Source organism: Pelobates fuscus, chromosome 2 (assembly GCF_036172605.1).
Source record: "Pelobates fuscus isolate aPelFus1 chromosome 2, aPelFus1.pri, whole genome shotgun sequence".
Lineage (NCBI taxonomy): Eukaryota > Metazoa > Chordata > Amphibia > Anura > Pelobatidae > Pelobates > Pelobates fuscus.
Genome location: NC_086318.1, coordinates 345,492,483 through 345,510,980, shown reverse-complemented (window position 1 = coordinate 345,510,980; position 18,498 = coordinate 345,492,483). Strand labels below are relative to the sequence as shown.

At 34.1% G+C, this 18,498-nt stretch overlaps 1 protein-coding gene across 1 annotated transcript; it reads right to left on the bottom strand.

Annotated features, from left to right (window-relative positions):
• Positions 1-246: 246 nt before the first annotated feature.
• VIP (vasoactive intestinal peptide) lies at positions 247-17,048 on the bottom strand. The gene is made up of 7 exons (XM_063441340.1): positions 16,709-17,048; positions 15,221-15,337; positions 11,491-11,631; positions 9,912-10,016; positions 8,597-8,728; positions 3,075-3,189; positions 247-1,050 (listed from the first exon to the last, which is right to left on the bottom strand). The coding sequence occupies exons 2-7, from the start codon at positions 15,325-15,327 to the stop codon at positions 1,042-1,044; spliced, it is 609 nt and encodes a 202-aa protein (XP_063297410.1). The 5' UTR covers positions 15,328-15,337; positions 16,709-17,048; the 3' UTR covers positions 247-1,041.
• Between the last annotated feature and the right edge of the window lie 1,450 nt (positions 17,049-18,498).

The window sequence follows — 18,498 nt, the reverse complement described above, 5'->3', positions numbered from 1 at the left end:
ATATATCACTTCATTTTTGTTTGGTAATCGACATTTATTTAGCCTTACTATTTATCCTAAACAATTGATTACTGCATATTAAATATTGATTACAAACTCAGACATCGCATGGATTTCTCCTGTCTAGAGTTGTAGTTTCATCTTCTAAGACGCTAACGGGACAAAATTAAAATGCAAAACCATTGATATTGCAGTGATGATAAAATCTTTTTATTATCTGCATATTTCATAAGTTACATTCATTTTGAAAAAATATTATAATTTCCCAGTATCCACTTTATATATAAGTAATGCTGTCATCAGCAAAGATATACACAATTAATTTTTTTGAATATTTATGTTGTAGATCATTTTTTTTACATTAAATAAATCTCTATCCTTCATCTTCCTTTAGGCATGTCTTAACCTTTCAAAATCCTTAATTCATCACTCAAATAAAACATTGAAATGATGGATACATTCAGCCTTTTAAATTGATTTAAGTTATCTAAATTTTACAAAAAATAAAGGATAAAGTACAATTTGTGAAAAAAGTGCAATAATGTGATTATGAACAATGTAATGTGTGATTTTTATTCCCTCTAAAATAGATTTTCCTTATTTTGTATTGATAAATCAGTTTAGGTCATGGCACTGTAATCCAAATGCAATTAGTTAGTGGATAGCAAACTGAACATCTTTGAAATTTGTTACCCCTGTTATATTTCGTCCTAAAAAGTTTAACATTGTCCTCATTTTTCATATTCATCTTTTCAATGCATTTATTGAAGTCAAGGGTTTGAAGCATATGAAATCACATGATTTCCATGATAAAAGGAGTAAACAGCTATATACAATTGTAGGTAGAGATCTCTAAAGTAATATTTACAGTGTAAACGTCAACTTTTAAATATAAGAAACATATTTTGTTCTTCACAATTTTCACCTCACAACATTATTTGTTTTGGTTTGAATACTGAAGTCATCTGTGTTTTAAATACTATGTCAAACTCAAAAATATAGTAAACGTGTTCTTGTGATTAAACAGCCAAATGGTCTTTTTCAAAGGTTCTGTAAAGAGAAAGAGAGTAAAAGGTTAATTTTAGCATTCATTACAAAACATCAAGGGCATTAAATAGACAAATGAACTACAGAATGTCTGACATTACCAATCACAACTTTCTCCAGGGCTGCCCCATTCCTGTGGAGCTCACTTCCCTTCTCCATTAGACATTCACCCAGTCTCCACTCCTTCAAAAAATCTTTAAAAAATCATTTCTGGTAATAGCTCCCCACCCTCACACCCTGATTCCTCTCCTGTAACTGTTATTAAAAATAAATATAACTAAGTCTTCAGTGAATATTATTATACTAACCTGCTTTTCTACCCCTACCCTTACCTTTACTTTCACTTTAAAGAAGAGATAAACATGTTTTCCTTCTTCTTTATCTGTCTTGTATCCTTGGATTGTTAGGGTATCCAAGTACCAGTGTCTGCTGCCATTTTGAAGTTAGCGCTGTATCTATTTGTTATTTTATCTGATTTTGTTTCACTTTACCCCACACCCTTTAGCATGTAAGCTCATTAAACAGAGCTCTCAACTCCTCTGTCCCTGTGCATTCCACTCGTCTGATTGCAATTACGGGTTTGTTAGTCCATCCATTATACAGCTCTGCGGAATATGTGTATGCCATATAAATAATAATAATAATAGTAATAATCATCTTTAAATCGCAAATATTTAAAGGGGAACTGTAGGCACTTTAACAACTTCCTTTTATTGCAGTTGTTAAAGTGCCTGAAGTCCTACCCCCCTAACTCCCCTCCCCAGCCATCAAAACTCTTTAGTTCACTAACTAGAGGGCTTAGAAGTGTGGTTTTCAGCCAAGCCTCCAAACCCTCTGAATTTGTGAGCTGGGAATCTTATTTCTTGACTCTCATATGTAACGTACCGTGACTTCAAGTGTGCATGTGTCGTCATGGTCAACCATAGAGAATCATTGTATTCAATGATTCTCCATGGCTGTGCATGCACCTAATCTCTCCAATGCTCCTTAATGAGGAGCAGATATGTATTCCAACGTTTCAGTGCTTCTTAAATATTGACACTTTGGTTATGCTAAGTTCAGGTTTTCTGCTCTTTATACCATAAGTAGGTATTGTACCTAAAAGTAGCAGCATCTTTATCACAATGCCACATGAATGCAAATAAATTCTTATATGCATCTTATATTTCTCATATGTCTTGGCTGCAGAATGGAAAACAATTACTATCAGAGATTAGACTTTATTATAAATGTTAGCTACCATTTTTGCATTGATTTTACTTAATAATAACAACAAAGTATTTAGCCAGGACGGGTACCTTCTGATTACTCTGGTTTCCGAGTACATCCTGGGGAAGTTACTTTTGCCCAACATCCAGGGGATGTTACTTTAATGGAGCAACCATTTCTATGTTTTGCATATTGATTAATTCATTGTAATACAAACTTAATTGATTGATTCATCCACCTATTATTAAGTCACTTAAATTTATATTTGTATATATTTATTTATTTTTAAAAACACTTGACATATATCAGACTTCTAATCTGTAAAACGTATTCTTTGTTTCGAAAAATAGATATATATCTGTTTATTCTAATGCTCAGATGTGGACACACTACAGCTTTGATGTTTTCCACAATCATTGCTCTTATCATATTCAATTAAAGATCATGATTTGCTTTTCTTTACCATTGGTACTAGTATGGAGGACAGCACTGCAATGTTTTTGCCAGTGAGATATGACTCAATGCTCCCACCAGTATACTAATTAATAACATGGGAGAAGTGGACTGTATGACTCAGCCTTGTCTGGTTTGTAGGTAAATTGTATGTTTTTATAAGCAAAGTGCAGCATGAAAAGATTGCTGAGATTTTGACATACATGGAGAAAATAGTGTGTTACCCTGGTCACAAATAACAAAATGATTCTCTAGAGTACTTGTGCTTTTCAAATATTTCTTCTCTTAATTTTAGCCTGGGGCTAATAAGCATGCATTTTGATATTCTCAAATATTTCTTATTTGTATATAAACATTTTACATACCAATGGGAGGTGGTTGATCAACTCATCAATGGTGGCATCGTCATAATTTTCTGAAAATGGCGGCTGACTTAAATCAGCATCCTCTCGAAGGCTTGCAGGATTAATCTCTTCTTGACTAAAAAAAAAAAAAAAATTATAATATTATGAGTGATTCTTTTAAATGCTTAAAAGCCACATGGACAAAACCCGATTTGCCTGAAAAAAATCTTTTTTACGGATGAATCTATTGGGACAACCTCATTTTTTGTCCCAAATTATATACACGTTTTAGCATGGCAATCCATTCTGAAACTGGAAAATTAGCTCAGAGACCCTTTCTTTTAATAAATATAATCGTCATTCAAAAACCTTTACTAAACACCTAAACTAGATAATTGAAAGGGGTCCCCTCTGCACTGTGGAAGGCAATGGTAGTATAGCAAATTATATAGAAAATGGAAGGTGGGCAGCTGCCTGTAGACATATGAAATATGATGAACCTGTGCCTACACATATTGGCTCACTAAAATTATACGGAACCTTTTTTTGTTGTTTTTTTTTCTTAATTTGTCTCCACTTCTAATTGACTAAAACCTACAAAGCATTTCAATAATAAATAAACAAATAATAGCAATAATAGCATTTCAATAATAAACCTACAAAAATTTCAATAATTGGTGATAAATAATAAGTAATAATAATTGAGCATAATCTACATGCCTTATTATTTTTTATATATTTTTGGTGACCGTAATCCCATTCTAAATATTACCAACAGATATTCCAGAAATATAACAAAAATCACACAAATCATGTATTATCTCAACATGGACACAACTGTTATTATTTTTAATGACTGTTTAAGTCCTCAGATTTCAAACAATTTGAACACTTCTGTGGTAAAGTTGAATGTTAAAGGGAAACTCCAGTGCCAGAAAAACGATCCGTTTTTCTGGCACTGGAGAGTCCCTCTCCCTCCCACCCCCCAATCCCCGGTTACTGAAGGGGTGTAAACCCCTTCAGTGACTTACCTGGGACAGCGGCGATGTCCCTCGCCGCTGTCTCCGCCTCCGCGACGCTCCTCCTAGTGATTACGTCGGCCGGTGGGCGAGACTAATCTCGCTCACCGGCCGAGGAGACCTAATGCGCATGCGCGGAAATGCCGCGCATGCGCATTACGTCTCCCCATAGGAAAGCATTGAAAAATAATTTCAATGCTTTCCTATGGGGTTTTGAGCGACGCTGGAGGTCCTCACATAGCGTGAGGACGTCCAGCGACGCTCTAGCACAGGAAACCTGTGCTACAAACTAGGAAGTGACCTCTAGTGGCTGTCTAGTAGACAGCCACTAGAGGTGGAGTTAACCCTGCAATGTAATTATTGCAGTTTATGAAAAACTGCAATAATTACACTTGCAGGGTTAAGGGTAGTGGGAGTTGGCACCCAGACCACTCCAATGAGCAGAAGTGGTCTGGGTGCCTGGAGTGTCCCTTTAACTTCACACACTGAATGTGTGTGAATAAATGTGTGCTTTTATCTAGTTAGCATGTCCTACTATCCCTAAGAAATGTTTGCAGCACCTTATTGAATGTATAAGCAAAGGATTGCCACAAGGAAGCAAAATGTATTCCTACCTAGTTCTAACCAGTAGCCTGGTGCTGTTATTATGTAACATAATGAATCTACCTGGGAATACAGATTCTTAAAAAGGCTGCAAAATATGAAATATGTCCGTATGTAAAAATTAATTCCACATAAATTAAATATTGTGTTGTGTAACTATATATATATAATTATTTTACTCTCTCTCTCTCTTTCTCCCTCTCTCCTCTCTCTCTCTCTCTCTCTCTCTCTCTCTCTCTCTCTCTCTCTCTCTCTCTCTCTCTATATATATATATATATATATATATATAATAATTAAATCTCTCCCTGGACTGCTATATATATATATATATATATATATAGCAGTCCAATGGGAGAGATTTAATTATATATATATATATATATTTATATTTCCCAAGTAAGTGGTTAATCTCATAAGAGCAGACATTAGACTGTGAGAGTAGGACCTGCCAAAGATGGGGTACATTGACGTTGTGGCAGGCTTATGCAATGTATGATCATATAATGTAACTAAATCCCCATTTTTTTGCCTAGATTAGGTGTTTTTAAAAAAAACTTTTACAGACTAATAAAGTCTGTCGACATTGAAGTTGCTGTTTAGTAGATAGGAGAGTGCGCTGGATCTTGTGTATTTATTGTATAATATGGCCCCCAGCAGCACCCCATTTAAGCATGTTTAGGTGAGTGCAACCATCCCCCCATGTTTCCTATATATATTTGGGAGTCTAGCCAACTCCTTGGTTCTGCACCCCTCCCTGTCACAGGTGCCTCATCTCAGGTCCCTATTTAGCCTTGTACTGCAGAGAGCCTCAGATGGGATTTTTTTCCCAAGTAAGTGGTTAATCTCATAAGAGCAGACATTAGACTGTGAGAGTAGGACCTGCCAAAGATGGGGTACATTGACGTTGTGGCAGGCTTATGCAATGTATGATCATATAATGTAACTAAATCCCCATTTTTTTGCCTAGATTAGGTGTTTTTAAAAAAAACTTTTACAGACTAATAAAGTCTGTCGACATTGAAGTTGCTGTTTAGTAGATAGGAGAGTGCGCTGGATCTTGTGTATTTATTGTATAATATGGCCCCCAGCAGCACCCCATTTAAGCATGTTTAGGTGAGTGCAACCATCCCCCCATGTTTCCTATATATATTTGGGAGTCTAGCCAACTCCTTGGTTCTGCACCCCTCCCTGTCACAGGTGCCTCATCTCAGGTCCCTATTTAGCCTTGTACTGCAGAGAGCCTCAGATGGGATTTTTTTCCCAAGTAAGTGGTTAATCTCATAAGAGCAGACATTAGACTGTGAGAGTAGGACCTGCCAAAGATGGGGTACATTGACGTTGTGGCAGGCTTATGCAATATATGATCATATAATGTAACTAAATCCCCATTTTTTTGCCTAGATTAGGTGTTTTTAAAAAAAACTTTTACAGACTAATAAAGTCTGTCGACATTGAAGTTGCTGTTTAGTAGATAGGAGAGTGCGCTGGATCTTGTGTATTTATTGTATAATATGGCCCCCAGCAGCACCCCATTTAAGCATGTTTAGGTGAGTGCAACCATCCCCCCATGTTTCCTATATATATTTGGGAGTCTAGCCAACTCCTTGGTTCTGCACCCCTCCCTGTCACAGGTGCCTCATCTCAGGTCCCTATTTAGCCTTGTACTGCAGAGAGCCTCAGATGGGATTTTTTTCCCAAGTAAGTGGTTAATCTCATAAGAGCAGACATTAGACTGTGAGAGTAGGACCTGCCAAAGATGGGGTACATTGACGTTGTGGCAGGCTTATGCAATGTATGATCATATAATGTAACTAAATCCCCATTTTTTTGCCTAGATTAGGTGTTTTTAAAAAAAACTTTTACAGACTAATAAAGTCTGTCGACATTGAAGTTGCTGTTTAGTAGATAGGAGAGTGCGCTGGATCTTGTGTATTTATTGTATAATATGGCCCCCAGCAGCACCCCATTTAAGCATGTTTAGGTGAGTGCAACCATCCCCCCATGTTTCCTATATATATTTGGGAGTCTAGCCAACTCCTTGGTTCTGCACCCCTCCCTGTCACAGGTGCCTCATCTCAGGTCCCTATTTAGCCTTGTACTGCAGAGAGCCTCAGATGGGATTTTTTTCCCAAGTAAGTGGTTAATCTCATAAGAGCAGACATTAGACTGTGAGAGTAGGACCTGCCAAAGATGGGGTACATTGACGTTGTGGCAGGCTTATGCAATGTATGATCATATAATGTAACTAAATCCCCATTTTTTTGCCTAGATTAGGTGTTTTTAAAAAAAACTTTTACAGACTAATAAAGTCTGTCGACATTGAAGTTGCTGTTTAGTAGATAGGAGAGTGCGCTGGATCTTGTGTATTTATTGTATATATATATATATATATATATATATATATATATATATATATATACTCAAAAGAATGTTTTGTTTTGTTACACTTAGGAACATACCTTTATATATGACTTATAGGCACTATTTAGTACCATTTAGTTTCTGCTGCACACTGATATATACATTATTACTAATTACGGTGCAGAGTTGTGGACAGTTATTATGCTCGGTTATCTATAGACACATTTAGTAGTCATTATGGTTTATTATTTATACCCATGTGAGGTGGGTAAATATTGCTGATTTAACTTATCACCTGGTTGTTCCTCATGGTATTGTTATTTTTATGTTTATTCTTCATTTTATTTATTTATGGAAGTCATGGGGCACACATATCTATATTTTTTAACTGTCACGTTTCATGAGATTTGTCACGTTTACACTGTATAAACGAGTGAGTGCCATCACATCTGTGGTTCTTTAAAGGAACACTGCACTTACTTGATTATGTTTTTATAGTGCCTACAGTTGTCTCCCCTCCCTAGTGGTCCCAAATCTAAATCTTTTAGTAATTAGAAGACTTGGAAGCTGTGTCTGGTGGCAGGGGAGTTGCAATGTAGCAAAAGGACAGGAGGCTTATGCTCCTCACAGAACCCCACCCATTGTCTATCTGTCATCCCTGGCATGTTCTATGAATCATTTATTGCACCAAATATTTGAATGAATTCAGACTAGTATATAAACTCTGCTCATGCAGTATTAACTCTAGAGTTGCCCCCAAACCATGCACAAACAACACAATCTCGACAATCCCCAAATTCCCTACAAAATCTCTACAGTATAATGTATAGTTAACTCTAAATATGGCTCATTAAGTAGGCACTGTCACAAATAATGTATTAAAAGATTTTATTATATTACAGAGGAGTCAGAGCTAACAACGTTAGGGTGCCAAAATCAAACGCAAGATTTTTCAGGACCCCATCAGGGCTTCTGTCTGGGTCAGCTCTCCCTTTAATAGGGAAAATGGTAAATTGAATAAAAAGTTTTAAAAAAATAGTTTTTTTTCCCTATTACTTTTTTGTGTATTTTTTTGTTTTGTTTTGTTTTCATGTGGAAAGGTAGAGGTAAAATGCACTTAGACACAGCAAGGCTAACAGGGATATATTTACTGAAGTTAGAAGGGCCTCAAGTGAACTTTTCCATTTCAGCTACATGGGGTTTAAATCTGAAATTCACTTTGAATACACCTTGAATTCTCACTTCAGTTAATAATCCTGCTAGACAAAAGCAAGAGATATCCGAAGAAAAAAAAATTATGAGACACAAAAAGAGATAACGAAGGGTGGAAAGCACAAACATTGACATATTTTGTTAAAAATGGAGGGGCTACTGTAATGGCTTTTACGTAAAAGCATCCATTAAGAAAATATTATTTTTCAAAATGCCTAATCTTTGGGCTACACTATAATTAATCTACTCACACATCTTTTTAGGTCACTCTTTAAAGATAATTATATTCATGATCAAGTGTTAATAATGCCCTCCAATCACTTAAATGGCTTAATTTTTTTCAATACCTTCTTTTTCCTGTAAGGACTGAATTCAGGTACTTCTTTACAGCCATCTGTTTTCTAAAGCGACTGTAGTTATCAGTGAAAACTGCATCTGAGTGCCGTTTTACTGGGGCCTGTTCTTCCACGACATTGTTGCTGATTGACAAATGAAAAATTAAGTCAAGTTAATTTCAAAAACTGTGCTGATGGTGTCTTCCAAAACAAAAAAGTGAATCTGGCATCTGAATTTTTAACCTGCTTATTCTCTCAGAGAATGGCTTCTGTGTCTCAACTGGAATTTCCAAAGAACATAATGGTCTAATACAGTGATAGGAAACCTTTGGCATTCCAGATGCTGTGGACTACATCTCCCTCGATGTTTTGTCACCATTACGGCTGTAAGAGCATTGTGGGAGATGTAGTCCACAACATCTGGAGTACCAAATGTTGCTTACCTCTCTACTAAAGTAACATTATTTAGAGCAATTTCTATGGACAGTTGGATGGTTGAAAGTTAGTCCCTACATGTTAACCCATATCAAACATATTAGTTCTAAGATAGCAAAGGTAAATGCTAAATCATTTGCAGGAATATTCTATAAACTCTTTCAATGACTAACCATATTGTATAAAATTGGAAATGTGAGGGCAAGTAAAAATAACGTAAAACAATGTGAACTTGATCAAATAATGCATGTAGTTAAAATTATTGTATTCTTTAATGTAATTGGCCAAAGGAAAACCATATAAGATGTTTAAAGAGAAAAGGCACTATATTACACTCAAATCTCTGTATACAGTTCTTGCAGATATAGCCAAAATAGTGTATAATGTTATTTTTCATAACATTATACATATATATAGCTAAGTGAATTTCTTCATAATATCTAATTCCAATTCAGTATAGAGAAGTTTAATTGACCTTGATTGAATTGCACATTTTCTCATTATTAATCAGTTCCATGTTCTTGCTGAATCATTAAAACTTTATTTGCCAATAGAAACGTGCTAATTTTTCCATTGTAATATGCTAAAATGGAACCAATTACCATTGAGACAGTTTTTTTGTTTTTTTTTATTATTCATTTTTCCCACAAACCTCCACACTTTTGTGTTAAAGGGGCATTATTAAAACTGAATTCAAATAAAATATTCTTAAAATAAAGCCATCCATACATTATCAAAACTTAACTTAGCAAAGGCTTAGGAAAGAAATGTTCCATTTAGCAATTAATGGTAACATCTTTATAAATCTATTATTTACTTTTAAAAATATATGCAAGGTACAAATTGTAACAAAAATCTCAATATCATAAAGGAGACTCAAATTGTATCTCACCTTACTCTTTTGCCAATTAGAGATTCTAAATATTTTCTTGCAGAAAGCTGTCCCAAAAGCTTGCTGTACCCACTTGTAAAGAGACCATCTGCATGTCTGGAAGTTCTTTTAAACAAATGAAAAATGTATTTTAACCATCAAGACATATGATGACAAGTGCTATAACATACACATAATGGATGGACTGTGGATGAAAGAGGGTGGTGTCTGCGTGAAGCTCTCTAGGTTCGTGCTCTGTCTGCTTTTAAGGCTTGAGAGAAGAGGATGATTATTACAAAGAACTAGATTGGCTAGAAAATTAATAGTTTAATGTGTGAATGAATTTGAATAATTGATTTGAGGATTGAAAACATTTTTGATATAACATCTGATAACTGGTATTTCAGATTTTTTTTTAAAGTGACAACAATATCTAGAGTTATACATATTCTTTGGAATTTAACAAAGCTAGCTCCTCAACTCTCACTACTACTTCTGATTTGGGGCTTGCATTCAGTTGGATCATGTGCAGATCCTTTCTATATTTTCCATATCCTGTAGACCTTCCCCCTACAATGGACAATAGTTGCATATGAAAACATAGACCTCAATATAATGTTTTTGCCTAATCTTTCAAATAAGTTAGTATTATTGGATACATTTTTAAGATGATTTTATATTTTGAAAATTTGTTTTAAAATTTTATTATTTCGATATTTTTTATAAATATTCCAAATATATCAAATCATATAAAAACCTTATCCAACTTATCAAATTGAGGCTGTAGTTGGGGAGTATGTAGTTTTAAGCTACTTAAATTCAGATAAACAGTCTACTAAATGTCCATTATAGAATGGATTAAGAATGAGAAGATTAAGGTTTTCGTCTGTCAAGGACAATGGAGCAGGGGCAGGTCCCCTGGACAGTAAGCTTGTAGTATAAATATAGAGGTACACAATTAGAGTCTATGCCCAGGGTAGGTAACTTTTGGCACCCCAAATGTTGTGCACTGCATTTCCCAAAATCCTCTTACAGCCATAATGCTGGCAAAGAATAAGTTCTGTCTTGTTGGCATTTTGCAGCACCCATGATGAACAAACACCACAATGGCTTTACTAGAACTCTTGACATCAAATACAATTCTTTTTTAATATATTTACTGAAAAATATAAGCTGACCCTACATTCCTAGCAATACCAGAGGCATGGTGAGTATCATCATGACCTTGACCTAATAAACTTATTGGAATATCAGTATTGCCAAGACTGGAGGCCTAAATTTAATTCAAAACAATATTACATTACTCTAGTAGAGTTAACGGAGAGGAAATGGGGCCTAACTAAAAATGCACAAATTATTAGCATTTGCTGTTTTTTTTTATATTTAATCTCTTGTTTTTATTTTAACATATGCAACCCTCTGGCAGACATTAGTCAATATGACAGTAAAGTCAATGAACCATTATCGTCAATATGCTACTCTGGTCATTCCAGTTATAACAATAGTGTAATAAAGAGGAGGCACAACATTACCGCAATCAATTTCAACAAGAAGAAAACAAAATGATAGGTTAATAAGACAAGTAAGTACACATAAGTACCTGCCAACAGCTCTGGACATATCAAGAAAGAACTTGTCATTGTCTGGTAGGGTGTTCTGTAACATTTCTGAATCTGGTTTTAATGATACCTGAGTCTGATCAGGTTCTCCAGCTCCCTCAAAAGGCAATCGGTTTCCCAACCTAAAACAAGTATTAGAAAAAGATAATACATGTTTTAATTTTACTTATTCATAGTTTAAGTATTGCTACGTTGGACAATAGAAATAATTAGATATTTTGGATATGTATAAACATCTGTATCTATCATTATCTGTTTAATAATTTGGTTTTGTTGTTTCCACGCAATACTTTTTTTTTTTAATATAGTACACCTTTTTTTTTTAATACACCATACAAGTAGGCCTAGTGACTGAGTTTCTGCATTTCATTTTAATACATCCATCTATAACACTATGGGTTAAACTAAAACAAAAGTTATTGTTGTTGGATAAGTTTTTTCAAATTATTTAATATTTTTGTATAAACATTTAATATGATTAAACATTAAGAACAATATGTTTTATATTTTTAATACATTGATATATTGTGTATATATGATATATTTTAATATTTTGAAAAAATAATCTGAAAAGCATATCCAAATATATTAAATTGTTTGGGAAGCTTATTCCACAATATTAAATTGGGGCCTCTATGTATTATTCATTGTGCCAAATGATTCTGTAAGATCAATGGTATGTCAACTAATTACTTACCAATAAAAACTAAGGAGAAAACAATGTCACTAAATGTTTGATTGAGCAAGTAATTGACTGTGTAATTCTATTTAACACAACATTGTCATCTTAGCTTTAACATGTAGTTTCTGAGCTTTCAAAACAAGGAACCATATTATTCCAATTTTTTTATGAATTATTATTATTATTATTTTTATTAATAAAATTAACTTTAAAAAACAGCAACAGTATTGCAGATTTGCACACTGAAAACACAGATTTGTGATATTAATATAGACAGAGACAAATGGTAGAAAGAGCAAGTGCACTAGATCTTGCAATCTAAAGACAGACAGACAGAAAAACAAAATAATAATGACAGCTGGGGTACATATAAATGTTGTTAAAAAATATATTTCTTCAATGAAAAATTGTGAATATAATGAAAAAAAAACTCTATATCATAGTGCTCTTTTTCACAACTGCTTTTATATTTCAGTAGACATGCTGTCAATTCGATGCCAGAAAATAGTAAAATTTGGTAGGAATGGATGCTTAATAAAGACCAATATTCAAATAAAACCTTTTTTTTTTAAATTGCATAGACTGAAAGTCAAGAGTAGCTAGAAGTCTTCCCTTTTCCTATGCTTTTATTTATATCTGTTATATGTTAGCTTTAGGAAGTATGCAAATGGACTTTTTAGTACTCAAGTTCCATATACACCGAAAATACACAAATAAACAACTGGTTTATTTTCTAAGCAGTGTATTATGGTGATTTTTAGATCCCGGTAACATACAGGTCAAATTAACGTTGAATAACTATTGTTTGCGATTTTGGCAACTTTTTTTATATTGTCCTATATTTTTAAATTCACTTGTTAGTATATCATAGCTCACTGCATGACCTGTTTGCCTATTCTCTCTTTGAGACTTAAACACGTGTAAAAGTATTTTTCTGCACACAGCAATGCAGTGGGCAATCAAAGCTGTGGCCAGTTGGTTTACAAATACACAGGACCTTATGAATAAGCCAGTTTAGATTCAGTAAATCTGCATCCCCATTTTTGTGCATTACATTATAAGTCATCAATCTGTTTCAATTAGCATGTTCTTGTTCATGTTTAACGATTTTTGACTACCACCAACAGTTCACAATTTAGGGATTTCCAATTTTACTATACTTAATACTTGACTACCACCAAGAGTTCATGATTTCTTGTTAGTGCAAATCTCAGTACAAATATGTAACACCAGGAACAATTCCCAAATGATTTAGGCATTTATAAATATAGTTTCAATCTAGTTTTGTCTCAGTGTTAGCAGTCAGATAAGATTTGGTAAAGAAGAATGCCTTATCCAAAAGCTACATCATAAAGAATCTGTATCTCATACACCTCAAGATAAGGGACTATGGGCTTGCCACTGGTCAGATACATGCCTGGATATTGATATATCCAGGCATGCCAATTCTCTCTCTGATGTTTGCCATCAGTCTAAAACAATTTGAAGTTTTCAAGATAAAATGAATAATGACTATTAATGTTCAAAGACTTGCTGTTTCAAATACGTAATAGACTAATTTCATATAGGCACAACGTGATGACCCTTGTAAAGAAAAAATAGCAGTATTTTGAATTCTGGATAAAATGGAAAAATGCATTTTTAGAGCATTGTTTGGACTAAGAAGAAGAGTGTAAAAATGTAAATTGTTATTTACTCTTACTGTCTTTATTATAGATTTATTCTTCCATTTAATTTTAATATATTCTCACTTTGATAACTTGGATTATTTTGAGCAAAGAATCGGTCAAAATGTGGACCATCTTACACAGTTGGAAACTTGATAAACTACACTTGTTCTCATATTATTCCACTATGAAGCTGCCCTCTTGTGGTTGAATTATTCTTAATTTATTTTCATATTTTTTTCTATATAACTAATTGACATTTAAATTTACTTTTCCACTGCTAAAATTCTAAGAGTTCAACAATTAAGCCATATGATGCCAATCATCTTTACAAACAAGATTTCTGTCTGTCAGGATACTGTCTTCCTCTAAACATTGTTAGTTTTGCCAAATTCCATTTATTTAAGAACGCAAATTAAAATTGTGAAGGCATATATAATTCAGAATGAATTTGATAGAGATATTTGTGATGTTGCTTTTTTGTTAATCCCATCCGAATCTTTTTAAGAACCCAGTTTCAAGCTGTGAGTTTGTTAAAATATGGAGACATGTATTGTAATCATTAAAAAAAATATATATATAATAATCCAAAGATGATATCCCCCACACATGATTTAATCAGTTGTTGTTAATGAAATATCATTTATAATTACTGGTTGATGACTCTTTAAGATCCTTGAAAAAAAATCAAGCAAATCCTATATTGAGCATGAATATATTAGCTCCAACACTTCGTCCGCTGTGTTTTAAATATTAGTAAGGAGCAACCATTCATCTCCAGGAAACAAAGGGAAAACTGGTCAATTCACTTTAAAAAAAAAAACTCTGGTGCATTGAAGATATATTTATTAACAGAAATCATTGGATTAGTTATTCACTAAACCTTGAATTGTCTGTTTTTCCTCAGGGAATTTCATGTTTAAATTTAAAATAGCTGAGCTGGAAACATAGCTTGATTGGAGACATTTTCTAATTTAGATATTTTGGACTATAATTTGCAATTCCTGATGAATTCCTGGCAATTTGTGGTTTAGTGAATAATTTCTATTAATGTAAGTGTTGTAATTATTGGTGTTAATTCAGTGCTTCACACTCTAAATAATATACTGCAATATTATATGCTGTACAGAGTACTGACCATCTATATTAATACATCCATTCTTAGAGCAAGCTCTGTTATAATACTTATAACTTCTATTCTTAATGTACATTATCAATGCAGTTTTAGGTATAGTACACAAGCAATTAAGCATAATTAAGCATATTAAACTAAACATTATAATAGCTTCAATTATTTAAGACTGTGAAATAGAAGTAGTGCAACAGGTTAGTAAAGTCAGTTGAATGCACAAGAGCCCTTACCTGCTATTAGAATAAGTCCCTAAGGGCGGTAATGCCAATGCAGGGAAATATAAAACACTGAAAAGTGTAAAAGACACCAGGAAGTGGAAAGTATTTCTATGCTCCATTAGTCCAGCCCTGCTAATTCAAAAATACAAATCATGTCACATATACTACTAAATGTCCCAGCAACATATACCTAACATTTTCATGTATACAGTCACTTAATAAATCCACATGTGTTAATGGTTTAAATTTATCATCACTGTTAAAATACATATATAAAACCTAAATACAGAATATATCTGTGTCTGTATAAGTGTGTGCTACTATAGTATACATATGCAACATATGGTTATTCAGCAAACAGTAATTATCCTCTTCTTCATGTGTTATGTAACATAAATCTGACACATTCAGATGAATATTCAAGTGTGGTCATTAGTGTTATAAAAAAGAGTATTTGATTCATGTTTATATGTGCCACTGCAATTTCCACCTGATTTGTACACTTATAAATTGGACATGCAAATTCCTGAGCCATGAATACACATTCCACATTGTGTGTGTGTGTGTGTGTGTGTGTGTGTGTGTGTGTGTGTGTGTGTGTGTGTGTGTGTGTGTGTGTGTGTGTGTGTGTGTGTGTGTGTGTGTGTGTGTGTGTGTGTGTGTGTGTGTGTGTGTGTGTGTGTGATTGATATCCAAGCCAAACAACATAAAACAAAATGAACATATAACAATTTAATGTCACAAAAATTTCCATTGGAACATATAATATAAAACACTTGCATTTTATTTTATAGTACATCCAGCTATTTATTGCAATTGCTTTCTTAATCATAAGTTAATTGTCGAGAAAGAGAATACCTTTTAATGATATAGGTGTGAGTTTAAAAAAATGAGAACACGTTTTAATGATAACTAAGCATTTACGTTTAAAAAAATGTTAATCAACCACATTTTAGAAATTATAATGAACATGGTTATTTTATGTTTTTTTATTATCAAGCTACAATGTAATTTAGAATCAAAATGTATCACAAAAGTTGGTGTGCAAAGCTGTCATGATAAATACTCGGAATAAAGTTACCATTTGTGTTAGAATTATCTTGACAGATACAAAAAGATCATTTACAACTATATATTTAATTAAAATATGAAGGAGGACATTTATCAAGGAAAAACAGGTGTTATATTAGGGCAAAGTGCGAAATAACGAGCAATCACCATGGGAACCTCTGAACATTTAGCACTTTGCGTCCAGAAAAGCAATTGTTTACTACATCTTCCTAATAGTTTCAGGTTAACTATTATTTCAGCATTCATATGTTTCAAATGTTTTTGTTTGTTGTAAACTAGTCCAATCAAGTAATAATCATGTAATGCAAAGTTTAAAAAAAAAAAAAAACAGTTAGAAATCTCACATTTGCGTGTGTGTTTGTGCTATAGTAATGTCTGTGTGTTGTGTGTGTGTTAGTGCAGTGATGCTTTGAGTGTTAAAGTACTCACAGTGAATTGCTGCAGTCCCTCTCAGTACCCTGCGTGTCCAAAAGACAGGGCAGTTTCAGTGTACTCCAGATGCACAGTGCTGGACCGGCTGCTATCCGAGGTGCTGAAACTCTCGGCAAGTCTCCTGCAAGGCTGGTGTAGTGCTTGAGTGAAGTTACAGCAGCGCTTCTACAGCTCTCCCACTGACACTGACTGCTTGGCTGTGTGAGCTTCTCTCATTTAAGACCAAGTCCTATAAAACGACTGGAGGAGAAGGGCTGGTCAAGAAGACTTAATCGAGTGGCTTCTGTGAAGACGTCACTCCAGATCCCACGAGGATACACTCCAAATTCGTCATCACCTTCACCACCACCCTGGCCAGGGCTGCAGAAGCCCAAGTTCCTGTGTGATCAATGAGTTCCATACACCATTACTATGTAGCTGGTAATTTATTTAGGTAATGAATGATTGCACGTCTACTCTATCATTAGCATCACTGCATGTCTGTAGGGATAACACAGCATGTGCAGTGCACTAATATATATCATGTACACATTGTATACAGGGAGACCTCTAGTTGCATTATGTACGTTGTATCGATGTATTTTGTTCAAGTGTATTTGTGCTTGGATGAGTTCTTGTACACACACACACACACACACACACACTCTCCCCCCAGACTGTACAACCTCTACACACTTATATGCATTACTTGATGCACTACTGTGTGAATTAAAATGGGCTATGTATGAATGTTTAATATTAAGTGCATGTCATAATATTGATTATTTAGATGCTCTTTTTTTATTATGTACCTGAAACGATTAATCAGTCAGAATAATATTCATAAAGTGTAATTTACTTCATCAGGTTAAGGAATACTAAATAGTTTGCAATCCTGCCAGAATTGATACAATCACTTATGAAGGGGTTAATGTTCTTTGTGCTGTGTCGGATAAGCACACATGGTATGGGGTTACTTTGTTTACATGCTGCATTCTCATTCTGAATGCTGTTATTTTGTTATAAATGTATTCTTTCCTATTTAGATTTCAACAAACTGTAGTTCAATGAACTGTGATGTTGTGAAAACAATCAGTTTGTGATGTGTCTTTGACTTTAGTTAGATGTGAGCTTGACATAATTTTGTGCATATGTAAATGTTATAGACATACACACACAGACATACACACAGACAGAAACATACACACAGACAGAAACATACACATAGACAGAAACATACACAAACACACACACACACACACACACACACACATAAACACTCTCTCTCTCTTTCTCACCTCTCACTCCTTTCCTAAAACTTTTGTCTATTTCTGTTCTCTCTTTAAGGTTTCCACTGCCTTCTAGATTGGAACCTGAATAGGTCAAGTATCTGGTTCTAGAATAGATTGTTATAATGTTGTGATCAAGATAATGACCATTTCCCTCATTTTCTTTTTGCATTCACAATTCTGTGTCTTTAGGTCATGCTGTGCAATGTTAAGAACGTCGGCTGAATATTCTACAATTCCTAATCTCCCATTCTAATCAAATTGTGCCAAAATTAAATGAATTAAATTAAAACTGCCTGGAAATTTGTTTCTCTGCTGACAGCTTTAACTGAAACCAGAGTTCCTGCAATGGCTTAATTCCAGGAAATTTCATCCCTTACCTAATGACTCAAGGTCGATATGTCCAAAGCTAATATCTGTTCTGGGCAGACTCCACGCTCACCTTTTGCCCTCCTCTAAATTTTAGGCAGATACATGTGCAAAACAAAATATAAACAGGTAAATATATGTTATTTGGAT